The 15,545-nt window shown below is 51.3% G+C and overlaps 1 protein-coding gene across 5 annotated transcripts in view; it reads right to left on the bottom strand.

Annotated features, from left to right (window-relative positions):
• The window catches only part of PAX5 (paired box 5), a 183,869-nt gene extending 168,690 nt beyond the window's left edge, over window positions 1-15,179 (bottom strand). For 2 of the 5 annotated variants that reach the window (XM_010847097.1, XM_010847100.1), the window contains exons 1-2: window positions 6,798-7,976; window positions 913-1,078 (exon numbers count right to left, since the gene is read on the bottom strand). In XM_010847097.1, coding sequence (XP_010845399.1) covers window positions 913-1,078; window positions 6,798-6,840 — 209 coding nt within the window. In that variant the 5' untranslated portion in view covers window positions 6,841-7,976. Of the gene's footprint in view, window positions 1-912; window positions 1,079-6,797; window positions 7,977-14,702 lie in introns of those variants that run through there. The other 3 variants (XM_010847098.1, XM_010847096.1, XM_010847099.1) reach the window with 3 other exon arrangements.
• Between the last annotated feature and the right edge of the window lie 366 nt (window positions 15,180-15,545).

Below are 15,545 nucleotides of genomic sequence, written 5' to 3'. Positions count from 1 at the left end.
CTAAACCCAAGAATGTTCCTGACTGCCAGGGCAGACCTATAACAACTTCACTTGCCTGGAAACATACTTGCCGCTTTGGTTTTGGGGTGCAGCGAGATGCAGACGGTCTCAGAATTCTTAAGGCCTCTTCCCAGCCTGAGTGCTGATTGGCTGGAAGCATCTGAGTCACTCATTTTGCCCTCTACAATTTGTCTCCTCATCTCAAAACAAGCTTTCTTGGACCATCTCACCCAAGAAAATAAACAGGTGTGTTAAGAGGCTACAGAGCCCTTTGGGAGAATTGGCATTGTTGGTATTCTTCTTGCAGCAAATTGCAGGGTCAAGTGGCAACTTTCAACTGTCTAATTTGAGAGTTGGTGTTTGTTTGTTTGTTTGTTTCCTCTCTAAATTTCATATATATTTAGGATGCCTGCCACTATGAAGGAAACAAAACATATAGAAGGAAAACACTGCAGCCCAAAATAATAAGCTAGATGATAACCCAGAACTGAAAATGACAGCTGACTTTTAAAAATGGAATGTGCTTTTTGAAAACATTAAAATGAAACATTGAAGTCTGGTTATGTGATTTTATAACTTGTGGATTTTCCACCCAGCCCTGCTCAGGCACCAAATATAAATAGGGGAATTCCCAAGAACCTCTTATTCCTGGGTTCTTAGGAATAATTCACCAGGCTTTCAGAAAACATGTTACCCCTTCTAACTGAGACAATCCATTCTGCAACAAAGGTTTCCTGGGGTTACTTTGAATTGAATGGCCTCAAAAGGGCTCTGCAAAGTCCAAAGTACTGTGCATGTGGAAGAAGTGCCACCATGATTCTCACTATGACACTACCACATTGGACAGCTGCTGGGTCATGTTTTAGGTTATTATTTGAAAAATCAAGGGAAGCCTGAAGCTCCTGCCTTTACCTGCCAAGAATTTTGCTGACACAACCATGGCTGACTCGAAGCTGCCTGGAGATGTCACAGGGCCTGACGCCTTGATGAGCAAGTTCCACTATCCTTTGGCGGACTACATCCGGGAGTGGCCGTCCATTCACAAAAACCCCCCCAAGCTGATTCACTCCTCCATGTCCTGAAACAGATCAGAAATAAAAGGCAAGGGAAAGGGTGGTTAGAACCAGTCGTGAAGGAAAAGAAGTGCCGCTTTGAGGACCCACAGTCCCTCTGATCAGAAATGGCAGCGGGCTGGCTATCTTGAGCCTGGGGTCTGATCACACAGGCTACATGAACACCTCAGATTGCTTTTTGAAATTAACCTTAGCCTTTGTCCTTCTTCAGCCAGTCAACTGGGCTATGATGGTAAGCATCCTCATACTGTGTTTCGTTTAGTTGCTAGCATTTTCTTTGTAATTTTTTTAAACAATGGAATATATGAAGACCTCAATCTGTACTTGGGACAGAACTTATTATTATACACGATGCAGAGGTCTAAGATAGATCCTAGGGAGAAAATACATTTAAAAATACATAAAATGTAAAGAGTTTTTTTTTAATAAAACTCTTTCCCTTTTAACAGATATCTCTAAAAGTGAAAAGGTTGCTTTAATAAACCTAGATCTCGGGGACAGGGGAATGTTTTTTAAATCAGCAATCTGATTCAAGAGCTAAGGATTAAAAAAAAAATTTTTTTTTAATAGTATCTGCAGATTGCCCAGACAAACCCAAACCACTGCCTTGATAAAAATCCTTTCTTTAAGAAGGTGAGGCTCATACCTCAATCAAGATGGCAAAAAAATAAAGTGAGGCTGACATGCAGACTTGACCACTGTACCCTCTCAGAGCACACAAAAGAAATAGGTCAAAGGATCACATTTCACTCCACTGTATCAGAATTTGTTATAAAGGAGTTTCCCTGGAATTTTTGGAGTGTTTTACAATTGACAAGCAGCTTTATGTTGGTTCAGGGAAAATAAAGAAGCCGGAGGAGGCTTCTGAGTCCCAGATTGTACAAGGGTTCTGGGATGGACTTTAAGTAAAAAGAGTCTGGGAAAGTATCTCCTCCACCCAATAAGCTCCATTCTTGTAAAAACATCAAGGTTCATCTGGATGGAAACAGAGATCCAAGTAAATGAAGAGCCAAACCAGTAAACACAGAGTGATCCAGTGTAGCAACATCATCGACCTTGTAGCTGTTAATCAGCCACTAACTGACATCATTGAGGACTGTCAAAAGACAGAAGCCAAGTCCAAGAATTTCCAGTGCTGCTGACAGCTCAGAGACCAAGAAGAGGAAATCTCCTAACCTGGGACTTTGCAGGGACTGGGTTGTACCAGGGAAGCCAGGGCAACTCAGAGGTCACACACACACACACACACACACACACACAAATATACTCCAACACATAAAATAGCCACCTCATCTCAGCTATTCCCCACTGAACTACTATCCAGGTTTATGAACAATATCTGAAATAGAGGACAAAACTACCCATAACATAACCTATTTCCTAAAAACTGCCAAAGCAATTCACTGAATTTTCCCATGAGAGCCCAAATTGAACATTTCCCCAAATTTTCAAACTCAGGCTGATTTCATGGGGGGGAAAATTTTTTTATAGATAACAGTACTTAATTCGAGTTCTAAGCTGAATTTCTCTCTGATTTTCAAAATGAGCTTTAATCAGTTTAGATTGTTCTAAAACACTCCAGACATCAGAAAAAGGAAAACCATCCTGAACAGAATTTTACAGTTAGGAACACAACTGCATAGTTCACCTAAAACAGAAAGACTACAGCCACCCTTGGTCAAGGGTCTTAAGAAAGCTTTGTTCTGGGGTTGGGAGCACCTAATAAAAAAGGGTTGTATGGATCTTTCAATAACAGGCTGGATTTAAGAAGCAAGTAAATTAAAAACTGAGAGGACAAAAAGAAAGCTAAAAGCACCTAGCACACTTTTGAGACAATCTATTAGTCCAGGCACCGGGGGCATCTGCAATGGCTTGTTCCCTATACTACTGGCAATTTAAATTTTCTGCCCAAAACATGGTAGCAATCTTTGGAGGATTTAAATTTCGAAAACAGTCCTGCAGGACATTTGTGATCTTTGGAGACCATTTGTATTATGGGGAAAAACCCAAGGATGAGACACTCTAGGTGACAGCAAGTCCCCACACCCTCTAGTTTTAACCACAAAGGTCAGGCTACAAATGCTCTTGTAGATTCTGATCCTTGTATCCACAGCTGACACCAGACCCAGGATAACCTGGAGACCCCCTGCATCCCTCAACTTCCTGGAAAGGCTCCCAAAAACTCTAGGCCCTCTCTGCCTCTGAGAGAACATGTCAAGGGGGGTGGGTTGGTAAATTAAAAGTGTCATCTGAGTAGGCAATGTCTCTCATTTACTCCAAGATTGGAAAGAAGCAAAATCAGAAACCCGAGAGAAGGGAGGCAAGAGGATGGAGAAAGAAACCAGAAAAAGTGGTGTGAGGGCAAGTGTACAAAGATCAGAGACTTGATGAGATGAGACAGGAAGGAGAGTGCCTGGAAGGGAAGCTCAGGTTAGGAGAAGGAGAAAAAGGGATGGATTGGCTGGAATGGGGCAAAGAGGGGGTGGGGGGAAGGTGAATGTAGTGTATACAGGGGGAGGCAAGATGAAAGAAGAGAAAAATGGAGGAAGCCCAACAAGGGGGTATTTGGAAGAAAAAGGGACATCTGTGGAGGGGGGACCTTTGTTTTCTGGGACCCCAGCTCCCACCCTGCACTTCCTCAGAGAAGCCAAGTCCCAGTCTCTACTTCCAACACACTGGAGTACAGTGAGGGTTCATCACATGGGAGGTGCTGGGGGGAGACACAGACTCAGCTACACTTTTCAGGACCAAGTAGAATTTTCAGAGAGACACTGACACAGAGACAGATGCAATAAATCAAGGCAAAGACCAAGAAACTGACACGCAGATACAAGAGGATCACAGCCCCGCCCCCACAGGACACATAGAGCAGGGTTTGGAGGAGGGGAGGGCAGGGGGGAAGGGATGAATACCAGATGCCCTTGGGACTTTTGTGGCTCTGGTCTGGAAGGGGCTGGCCTCCACAGATGCTCCTCAGGCCTTGATAAGAACATGCTACCCACCAGGGTCCCCCCTGTCCACACCCACAATGACCATGTCTGGGCATAGGGTCTTGGGGAAAGGGTCTGTGCTGACTCAATGGTAGATTGAACTCCAGGATCCACAGGGTCATTGAAATTCCTCCTATTAATATCAGAGAAGATAATTAAGGGGACACACAAAAATGCAAACAGGAACACAGGAAAGGGCAGGAATGAAATCTTACTGGACTCTCGAACTGATAGGTGCTGGCACACATGGACAGTAGGGCCATGGATACAGACATAGTTAAATTAGACAGACAGTGCCTTGCAATTATGTGTAGCCATCCAGGTGGCCACTGCCTACTCTCTGGAATCTGAGTCCCTCTCTTCCCCTTTCGTGAATCCTCAAAAGACTGCCTCCAGCACTGTCCCTGGGAATTTCCTGTCAGTCCTTTTGTCTCTCTGACCTCAGTATCGTTCTCTGTAAAATGGATGTAGCTGAAAGTTTAGAAGACAGTTGGTTAGGAGACTGGCTATAAAAGTGCTTTGTAACTGGTAACCATAGCTGGGGGTGGGGACAAAAAAACTCAGAAGCCCACACCCTGGCAGTGCCTGCCCCTCCCCCTATACCAGCTATCCACGGAAGCCAGCCAGCTTCAGTGGGCGAGAGGGGAAAGGAGTTGGGGTGGTAAGAAACTGACCAGAGTGAGGAAGAAAGACAAGTAGGTCTGAGCCCCTACTTACCAGGCAACCTCTCAGGATCTACTACGCACCCCTCCACTCAAATTAAAAAAAAAAATTGGGGCTCGAAAGTGGAGCCTATGTTATGGAAACAAATAGCTTTGGAAATCAGGATCAAGGGCACTTTCAGAGAAGACAGCTCTGGAAGCTAAGCGGGCTGGGGCCCAGCCCCCACCGTGCTGCAGGGAAAATTGAAAATGGGAGGAGGGAGCACTTCCGAAGGAATGGGCAGATGAGAGCCCGGAGGAGGAGGGATAGAGAGGGGCATTAGTGGTTGGCTAACCCACACCTAGAAGAAGCTACCTTCTTTACCCCCATGCACGGCCTTGAGACCACCAGGTCTTGATGCTATCTGTCCGAGCGCCTGGGCACAACCTCTGGGCAGCCAGGCTCTGTGCAGAAGGGAAGAGTAGATTCCCACAGGCAACGACAGAAGCGCAAGAGCAGCCCTCCCCATTTTGTCCTCAAATCGCTCCTTGACCGAGCTAAAGGCTTGGTCACATCTCAGAGTATTGACAGAAACTCCTTTGCTTTCCTGGCTCAGTCTGCGAGATCAGAGCTTCCCCAGAGCCCGGCTAAGTCTGTACAGGAGACGGCTGCTGGGGGCGCTGGGGTCACCACGGACTGGAAACCGTTTTGGCATAGGCCCCAAGCGGTGAGGAGTTATTTAGGCTGGGATCCTAGCTAGCGGCTTCTCTTCGAAAATCTCCCCACGGCTTTGGTGAATGACCTCGGACTCGGGAAATTGGACACAAAGAGAAACTGATTTGCCCGTAGCCAGTCCCCACAGCCTAGATCAGCATTTCCCTGCCTATCAGGCCATTCGGCCTCCGGGGCAGGAACGGACATCTTCACCGGGAAGCTCGCCTTCTCTCCAGCCGGGTCTCGGCTGCCTTTGTTAAATAGGGGACCTAAGGCTAGGTAAGCAGGATCCGGCGCTGTCTGAAGGCTCCCGGCGCGGAAGCAACTCCCTGACCTGCGGCCCGTGGGGGCCGGAGCTGGGCACCCGGCTGAATGCTGCCGAAGCCTGGCGTCTTGCTCCCAGCTCCACAGCAGCTCTGAAGGAAAATACGATTCGTTCCACTTGGAATTTCCTCGAAATTTCCGAATCTAATCCGGCGTTAACTCACCGTGAGAGGAGCGCTCATCTCACAGGAGGCTGTGCTAGTGGGTGAACTGCAGATCCCGACGGGTCAGGCAGCGGCTGGCCTCGCCTGCGCCCAAAATGACCCTTCCCCGTCTCCTACACACGCGGTGTCTTTCAGAAGACGAGGGGGCCTGAATGGTGACTAATTGGCTTCTTCTTCTATTTTGTTTTGTTTTGTTTTGTTTTTAAGGGGAGAAGCCATCATGAGGCAAGCGTCCTGCACAGAAGGACTTGATAGTGTCTTTAAGGGTCTCTGCATGAACTGGCGGCTTCTAAGCAGAAGCTCAGCTCAGGGTCCGCTACTTCGTTGATTTTTCAAATCCCACTCCTCACCTCCAGAATGCCTTTGGAGCTCTGGACCTGGTGTTCTCGCTTAGCTCGCAACCTCTTCCTCCAGACATACAAGCCCAGAGGCACTGCTGGGGCCCCACTTTCTCTCCAAGCCCCAGTCTTGCTCAGCCCTATGGGTGAAAAAGGCGCCATCGGGTGTAGGGTGCGGGGCGCTGAGACTCAGAGTGACCTCTCCCTACAACTTCATGCCCTCCAACTGGCCCGGCCCAAAGCTCTCTCCAGGTCCGAGTCCCGATTCTCCCGGCACACTGCGATGTTGCTGCCTGAGCCCCGGAAAAGATGCAACTGGCTGCGTACACTACCGGTTGCTGGAGGCGGGATTCCCGGTGCCAGGTGCTCCTGGCCGGGTCGACCACGCGCTTTGCTCCACATCCCCTGCCTGGGAGCCTCGCACTTTACAAACTTGACAGCGCGGCCACAGAAGTCCTGGGTCCTCCCATCCTTAGTACCTGCCCCGCGGTCTGGAACCACCAACCCTATCCCGGCGGGAGAGTGAGAGAAGCGAGCTCGCCGCCTACTTACTATGCATGGATGCAAACGGGTCGTGCTTACAGTGTATTTCCATCGGGGCGCTCCAGACTGCAGGCCGGCCCACGCTGCCGCCTCCCGGCGCCAAGGGGCTGCCCAGCGAGGCTACGGAGCCGCGCCGCCAGGCCGGGAACTGTGCGAGCTGGGTTCAGAAAACACTGCTGGAGCTTCGGAGCCTCTCTCAGAACCGCTCTGCCGGAGATCGCCGAGATCTGCGCCTAGAGGCGGGAAACGGCGCTAGTGCAGTCCGGCCCGGAGCTGTTCACCCAACTCCCGGTGGCTTCCCTCCCGGGCTGGCTCAGGCGGCGGCTCCGCACCCGGCCCGGGGTAGCTACGACTAAAGCACCCGCAGCTTCGGGGGCATAGTTCAGGGGCCCGCCTCCGGGACCGCCTGGAGCCCCCCCGCCCGGCCGCCGGTAGGAGCGGCTCTAAGGAGGCCTGTGGGACACACAGCCCTTGACTTCACTCGGGGCGCAGCGAGGCCCGCGGGCGGCCAGGCTGGTTCCGCGGCTTCGCTGCCTCTGGAGTCTCTTCTCGATCCCTCTGTCTCCACCGGATCCTTTCTCTCTCTGCTGCGTTGAGTCTCTGGGCTCGGACGTGCCGCTTCAGCTTCTCTCCTCTCGGCTCTCCGACGTCTCCGACGAAGTTGCAAAGAACTTCCTCTCTGGCGGCGCTGGGGTCCGGGCGGGTTCTGAGACGCTTACGCCACTGACGCTGGGGCCAAGACTCCGGAGTCCCCGGGAGCCTGCAGCCCTCACACCCTGGGACCCAACGCTTTCAAAGTTCCCGCGGGCCCGGCTGCTCCCTCATCGCCGGGACCACGAATGGGGACAACAGCAACAGTCTCGTCCTCGTCGGAGTATTTGTCTCGCACCCACCAACTCTTCGAGCTTCCGCCGCTTTCTCTCGGGGGTGGGGTGGGGGGGTGGTCTGGTTCGAACGTCTTTCAGTTGCCTCTTCCGGGACGGCCGCCGCGCCTACCCCAGGCGTAGAGCGAGGGACAGAGAAGAGACCGAGAGGTTCCCTAGACCAAAGCCGCCGGGACTGCCGGTGCTGAGACGCAGCCTCTGTCGGCTTTGACTGCCAGCGCTGCTGCCACCACCTCCGCCTTCGGCGCTAGCCCTCCGCCTGCTCGGTGCGCAGAGTGCGCCACCGCGCCGCCCCGGAGCCGCTTTCAGGACCCGCTGCGTGTGGACAGCGCCGCCCGGGGCTCAGCCTCCCTCCGGGCGGGGGCGGGGCGGGGGCTAATCTGCCAATCACGCTTCATCAAACCAATCAGAGCAGTGGCAGCCGGCTCTGACCCGAGACACCACCCCATTGGCTGAGCAACCGGCGGGCTCCGCCTGATTAGCCGATACCTGGGCAATGGGAGAGAATGGAGGGCGGGGCCCAGGCGGCGGCGCCACGTTCATTGACAAACGCGCGGGGCGAAGGCCTAGCGGAGTGCAAATTGGGGGAAGGGGACGGGGATCCACACAGCGCCAGGAGAGTCCCGCAGCAGATCCGGCGGGAGCCTGACCTCCCAGCCGCAGCACTGGGACCCTAAAATGCCCTGAGGGATTGAGGGCAGCCTAGGCGAAGATGGCGGGTGGGGAGCGTGGTTGGGAAAACAGTCTCCAGAAAACACGCGCGCGTGCACAAACACACACACACAACGGATGTTGGAGGAAAACAAGGAGCTCAGTAGAGATCTAACTTTCAATCTAAGCACCATCAGACTTGCAATGGAAACGTAGCTTGTGCACACCTGCTCCGCTCTGACCTCAGTTTCCTCGTCTGTAAAATAAGAGAGTTGTCCTGCTGCTGCTGCTGCTAAGTCGCTTCAGTCGTGTTCGACTCTGTGCGACCCCATAGACGGCAGCCCGCCAGGCTCCCCCGTCCCTGGGATTCTCCAGGCAAGAACACTGGAGTGGGTTGCCATTTCCCTCTCCTACCTAGTTTTTAATGAAGGCTCTCCTTCCAGTGGAAACATTTCATAATTTTATCAAGCGCCGCTGACGCTGCTGCCTCATCGTCCACCCTCCTCCCCTGCTCTAACTGAAGAACTCTCAATTCTGAGCTAACCATACAGAGAGACATGAGGTTGGGGGAACATCTCACAATCCTTTAAAGTTAGTAACCAGGATGCTCTTTTGCGGGGGGTGGGGGGGTGTCCATCTGGGGCTTTGGACAACGTAGTCCAAGCACTGAGCCCCGAGTCTCTCTTTCCAGCCTCAGACAGGAGTTGCCAGATGCTTTGGGGGCTAATGATGCGCCCAGCTGAAGACTTCTGTCTGCACGGGCAAATCTGCCTCCGCAGCAAGACCTGAATAAACCCTATCCCGTCCAGTGCTAATGAGAGTCTCTGGAGCGGGTGGGTGCGCGAATAGGCGTATTCAGTCTGCAAGGGCCATGCAGAGGCGCGCTAAACGTGTTATTACACTGTAGCTTTCAGTTGTCGAGAAAACCCGACTTTTCCTCTCCTGGGGAAGTGCTTGTCGTTTTTAAGACAAAAATGGGTGGATTTCTAGCAGACCTTTTTTGGTCCAGAAAGGCAAGGTTTTTGACCAGCAAGAATCAGTTTCCCAGGAGTGTGAGGCCCTGGGACCACAGGCAAAGGAACTGGACTTTGAAATGGAAGCATGTGATAGCCATTCTTCACCCAGGAGGCAACAGTTCTGTGTGTGCCTACGTTTGCTGGCACCCAGGACAGGAAGAGTAACTGAAGACTCCCCTTGCCCAGCAGCTCGTGGGAGTTGATCCAAGACCCACTATTTCAAATTCACAAGCAATGATCTTCTAATATTACACATAAATCCACTGAAACAAGGGCTCTGAGATGTCTGCTCTGGATCTGGACTTGTAAGGAAGACAGAGCACCAGTTGACCCTGGGAGGACTCCCAGGACATTCTTTATTTCAGTTACCCTTCTCTCTGCTGTTGCTGCTAAGTCGCTTCAGTCGTGTCTGACTCTGTGCGACCCCATAGACGGCAGCCCACCAGGCTCCCCCGCCCCTGGGATTCTCCAGGCAAGAACACTGGAGTGGGTTGCCATTTCCTTCTCCAATGCAGGAAAGTGAAAAGTGAAAGTGAAGTCACTCAGTCGTGTCTGACTCTTCACAACCCCATGGACTGCAGCCTACCAGGCTCCTCTGTTCATGGGATTTTCTAGGCAAGAGTACTGGAGTGGGGTGCCATCACCCTTCTCTCTACCTCTGTCCAATTTCTCACACTCAGAACCAGATCAGCCCTCAGAACCATCTTCTGTTCCTGTCCCAGATCCAGCTGCTCCTGAAGGGTAGATAAGTTTCCAGTAGTGACACTGTCCCCAACCCCTCCAGGGCACAGCTGCAGAAAACAGACCCAGGAAATCCTCTGGGAGCCCAGGAGGCTGCTGTAGGCACTGGGGTGGGGCAACATTATCTCTTCTTTGTCCGGAACCCAGCCTGTCCTGATCTTCCACCACACCCTCCTCGCCTAGGAGCTGGAAGATCAAAACTACACAGAGAAACCAGGATTGAGTTAGGGTTCCCGAGTTCACTCCACCCGGTGGCGCTTGATGGATCAAAAGTGGACTAAGAATTCGACACGGCAGTTCTGCCCGCCGCACCCCGCCCCCGCCCCCAGCCACCAGAGAGGCGGGAGTATGGGAAAGCCCTGAGGGAAGCAGTCAGAGACACCTCCACTTCCAGCTCTGCTCTATTTCAGGCCTAGAAACTCAGATTCTAAAGTCTTACAGCTCAAAGGGCCGTGAGGCTATGTCTTCCCCATTTTATAGATATGAAACCTGAGGCCAAGACAAGAGGCTACTTGTCCAAGGTCACATAGCATGTCCAGGATAGAGGAAAGGCTGTGAACCAGAAACCTCTTTCTCAGAAGGGTTTCTCCAGAGCCACTCTTGGCATGTGGAGAGTTGTTTTTTGGGGGGGCAGGGGGTGGTGGAGGAGGAGGGAACCCAGATAGGATATGTCAATACAAACCGGTTTTCCTTCTGATACCAGGCAGCTTGGACTGAATCTCCCCCCAAAGCACTGCCAGGGTTGAATAGAACCACATATTAATATATCACTCAAACAGGAATGGGTCAGATTTCCATTTTGCACAGAAGGCTTTTGGGCTTCTGGACGGTGTTGGGCAACCTAACCTGGGCTGCAAAAGCAGCCCACTTTCCACCTTGTGGTGCACAGCGGGGAGGGCGTGTACCTCCGGATAGGAGATTATTCACAGTCGCCTGAGTGGGCCAGCATCCCTGATCTTCTAACACCAAGAGGCACCATCAGATATCCTGGCCCCCTAACCCAGCCTTATAGTCCACCAAATGGTGGCCCAGAAAAGTTACTTGACTATCCTGGGATAACACAGCAATTCCAGCACCGCTCCTTAGTCCTGCCTCCAAAAGCTTTCCCAGCTCACAAGTCTGGGTCTAGGAGAGACAAGTTATCAGGGAGCTGGTCTCTAAGCTGCTGTGCTGAATGCGGTAGGGCGTTGCTGTATGCAATGGCCTTGTAGTTTCATTCCCCAGGCACGACTTAGGGCCAGGCCCTATACTAAGCGAAGGAGGCAGGAGATGGGGAAAGGAAAACTTCCAGAAAGAAATTTAATTTGTGTAAATCGAATTGCCTTTGAAAGTTTTGCTATTGAAAGAAAGCCCATTCAGAAAAATGTTTGAGAAACCACCTTCAGAGGAACATCCACCTCAGTCTCCATACACAAACCTGACTGTACCCGGAACACTCTTCCTCCCCACCTCTCTTCTGCTTTCTCCTGGGCCACCCAGTTGTGCCTGTGGGTTGGGGCTGCTATAGCACTCACTGGGCCTAAGATCGACTCCTGCAGCCCAAGTCCAGCCCATCTCCCTGTTCCTATTTTGGGTAAAGCGAGGCCTACAGGGCTCATATTGGTTGCTCAATTCCAGAAAGCCAGAGATGCCTGAGCAATGCTATCCTAACTTGGTGGGTCCCTTCTAATCCTCATTTTAAAAGCATCAAAGAGAGAAAGCAACTGACCCTAAGTTACACAGCAAGTTGGTTCAGAGCCATTTCCTGCATGATTCCTTTCTCCTGGATCAGAGGTCTACTCTGCCTGGCCCAAGTCTGTTTGTAAGAATGATTGAAGTGGGAGAAAAAGGGGAGAATTAAATCATATTTTTCAAAAACTGTGTAAAGTGCCTTTGTCAGGTTTTATCATTACCACCATACCTCAAAGGCCAAGAATTCTGGGACTACCTTTATTTATCCCAAAGGTGCTTCCTGCTCAGCTTCCTCATGTGTCTGAAAAGAATCCCTGAGATGAGATCTTTCAAGGTTCTGAAAGATGAAGATCCATGGGTAGAGGGTATTATCCCACCAGGCTCATTCCAGAGCTAGGGGAATTGATGCCAAGGTCCACGAATGCAGTGTTCAGCCTACCCTGCTCTCCCTGGTCTTGGGATTCTTTAACCCCCGCCTCAGCTAACTTGCCTAATTGTCATTTTTCTCCATGGGCGGGGGGTGGGGGGCGCATGGGGCTCTATTGCCTTTTCAAGCAAGAATAAGAGGTTTAAGGGCGGAAGAATTATCTTCTAGTCCTACTCCTTCCATACTTCCTTCTGTGTGATCTCAAATAAGTCCCTGCCCCTTTCTGGACCTCAGTTTTCCCTTTTTTGGTACCACAAGGAAGAGGCTAGACAAGAATATGCCTAAGTGGCTCCTTGTTCAGGTAGGATCTCACCAGATCTTGGACTTAAGCTAGAAGACCAGATATGCCTTCCCCATCGTTCAGATGGGGAAAGTGAGGTTGAGTGAAGGCATGGAATACAGTTCTGAAGGACGTAAAGGGCCATCAAGCGACCCATAAAAAGCCTTGAAGTTGGGAGGAAGAGACACCCAAGCAAAAATCTCCAAACTAGACCTGGACGCCCCCAACCTGGGCAGTTTCTCAGCTATCTTTTATTCCCCACCCGTGCTGCGGGCCAGAGCAGACAGGTGCAAGTGTAGTGTTACCTGAGATATCATCCTTTCCCAGGCAGGGCCCTCATCCAACCGAAAGGTGAAGAGGGGCGTGGCTCCCCAGATTTTTAAACTGGCCAGGCCTGCGGTCCCCAGCCCCACCCAGGCCTGTCTTGAAGAGGAAGGAAATGCTTTATTGATTAAACGATTATTCAGGCGATTGAACTAATCAAAGAGCCCATCGACCGCCATGAATTACAGTCTTTGTAGACAGCTTGTCTAGAGAGGCAGCCAGGCCAGCCACACAGACCCTCTAGAGCATCCTCTCAGGCTTTTGACCCACTCCCAACACATGCACACCCCCCAGTCCCCAGTGCAGATGCTTCTGGAGTCTCACCTCCTAAGGGAGTAGTGGGGAGAGTTGGGGTGGAGCAAAGGGGGTTTCCAGGTTCCCTTTCCTGTGCCGTCACCCTGGGGAACCTTCTTCATTTCCCTGCCTCTTAGATTTCTGCCCTCACTTCTCTTCAGTCATGATTTTGGAAACACATATGAGCCTAGGGAATTGTTCTGGGTTTCCAGATACAAGTTCACCCCCCACCTCCCGCCTTTTTGACCCGTACTTAGGGAAGGTGGAAGTAGGGACTCGCAGAAGCACAGGGATATGGGGAATGGAGTTCTGTCAGGGCCAGAAGTGTGTTTGGATGGGGGTTTAGCACTTTTGGCCTAATGAGTGAAAGAGGCACCCATACCTGGCTTTTACCTCAGGGCAGACAGGAGCTTCCTGCAGCCTGCCACCTCCTCTCCGACATAAACACCCACTGCTACCCACTGCCTGGAACTGTGGGAGGCACACCAGGCTCTGTGCTAGAAAGGCCTGCCTGTGCATATACAGGTTCAGAGCTGGGTGCCCCAGTTAGACACACAGGTCATACCTACTTTCACTCTTTTCCTGGCACCCACAAGATAAAACCTGAGCATGTGTGTGTGCATGCGGACATGCACACACACACCCCAGTGTCAGAGGCTCATCTAGGTAAGAGTTAAGGCAGGCTGGGGATCCCTAGAAAAGTCACAACTAGCTTATAGGTAGGCTGCCTCCTCTCATCTGCCAGGGTTGTGCCTGCAATAGAAGACCCTTTTGTATAAATGGTAGGCTCAATAGTACCTAAACAGTGAAGCAGTGTACCCACACATTGAAGGGCTGCACACCTCTACTCCTGTTCTCGCAACAGAACGGAACCTGAGCCTGACTGATGGCAGGCTTAGTACAACAGACCCCCACAGGTCCCAGATCTATCTTTGTGTCTAGAGGCAGGCACTTTTGTATACATTGGTATATGCCCAGTGAACAGAGGCTGACATCCAAAAATGGAGGCGTTAGTGTAACCATCTTATTCTCACTTCCAGAATCACTTGAATTGTGACAGGTGAACACAGACCCTCAAAGGAGTAGATGTACAGACACTCAGCAAAATTTTACACAAATATAGCCACACATGGACATACATTTTGGATACTCAAAAGAACAGTACCCAGGAACAGCAACTCATAAACAAATACTAACAGATTCATGAATATAAATACACACACACACATGCACATAGATTCTTCAACACACACACTTCCTCTACATACACATATATGTACATATGTACATATATATATATATAAAGGGACACACAAATTGTCATTGTCACTCAGGCACATTCTGAGCCCCTATGTAAACACACAGACCCAAATTTTCAGACCCCCTGATATCCATCCACATGAAACTTTAGAAAGAGAGAAAAACACACGCAAACTCACAAGCACTTGAACTGAATCAGAAGTGTGTGAACAGATTGTTGAAGAGAAACGTGCCGCAGACAGACGCGCAGTCAAAATCCTTGCGAAAATGAGGCGCACCCCCTCCCCCAGGGCCGAAGTGTTTGAGGACCAGCGCCCCGCTGGGTCTCTTGAGTTAGCAAGCCTAGAGCGCGTATCGCGGTCCTACCTGTCCTGCCGGTCCGAGGAGTCGGGTAATTTTTCTCTAAATCCATTTTGATTTTTCAGAACTTGATGTAATGGACAGGGAAAAAAAGTTTCCACTTTTTTGTGCTTTTTTTTTTTTTTTGGTGTCAGGGGCCGCTCACAGGTCGGAATAATTCAAGCCTTCCGCTCCCCCGCCGAGCTGGGGTAGCTGATCACTGAGCTGAAACTAAACGTTTTAGGTGGAAAAAAAGCGTCCGAAGGCACCGTGAAATGATTAAGGAACTAAAGAGCTTCTCGCCATGTGAGATCATGTCCTGTTCTCGCCAACATCACAAGATGTCCCCAGACACGCCGCGCCCCCAGCGTGCCGCCCCGCACTGCAGGCCCCGAACTGGGAAAGGGTGTCCGTGTTCTTCGGCCCTGCCTGCTCAGCGGGCCAGACGGGGCGGGCCGGGTCGGGCCGGAGCAATGCAGGAGGCCGGGAGAGCAGCAGTACCGCCGCCGTGCCGCCCTGGACTTTTATAGGGGGTTGGTGGGGGAGGGAAGGAAGGCTTCAACAGAGCCGGGCGCTAGCCTGCACTCTAACGGCAAGAGGCCGACCATAGGCGAGTCGGGAGCCCTGGCCTCGCGGCCGCAACTTCTACAAATCTCTGAGTCTGGGTGTCGTGGCCCTCTGTTCGGTGCGCGAGGCCGGTGACCCCTTTAGGTGCAAACCCCGCCATGTAAGAGGGTTCAGGCCACGTTTTTGTTTTTTTAAGAAATTAGCCACCCTCCCAAGTAGGTGCAATTTGGAAAGGCTTTAGAGGCAAGCAGTGTTGCCAGGCAGAGAGAGGCGTCCCAGTTTCCTCAGAGTCACCCCTAGGGC

This window comes from Bison bison, unplaced genomic scaffold (assembly GCF_000754665.1).
Source record: "Bison bison bison isolate TAMUID 2011002044 unplaced genomic scaffold, Bison_UMD1.0 scf7180017864243, whole genome shotgun sequence".
Taxonomy (NCBI): Eukaryota; Metazoa; Chordata; class Mammalia; order Artiodactyla; family Bovidae; genus Bison; species Bison bison.
The sequence above is the reverse complement of the archived record's forward strand: the minus strand, read 5'-3'. Positions and strand labels throughout refer to the sequence as shown.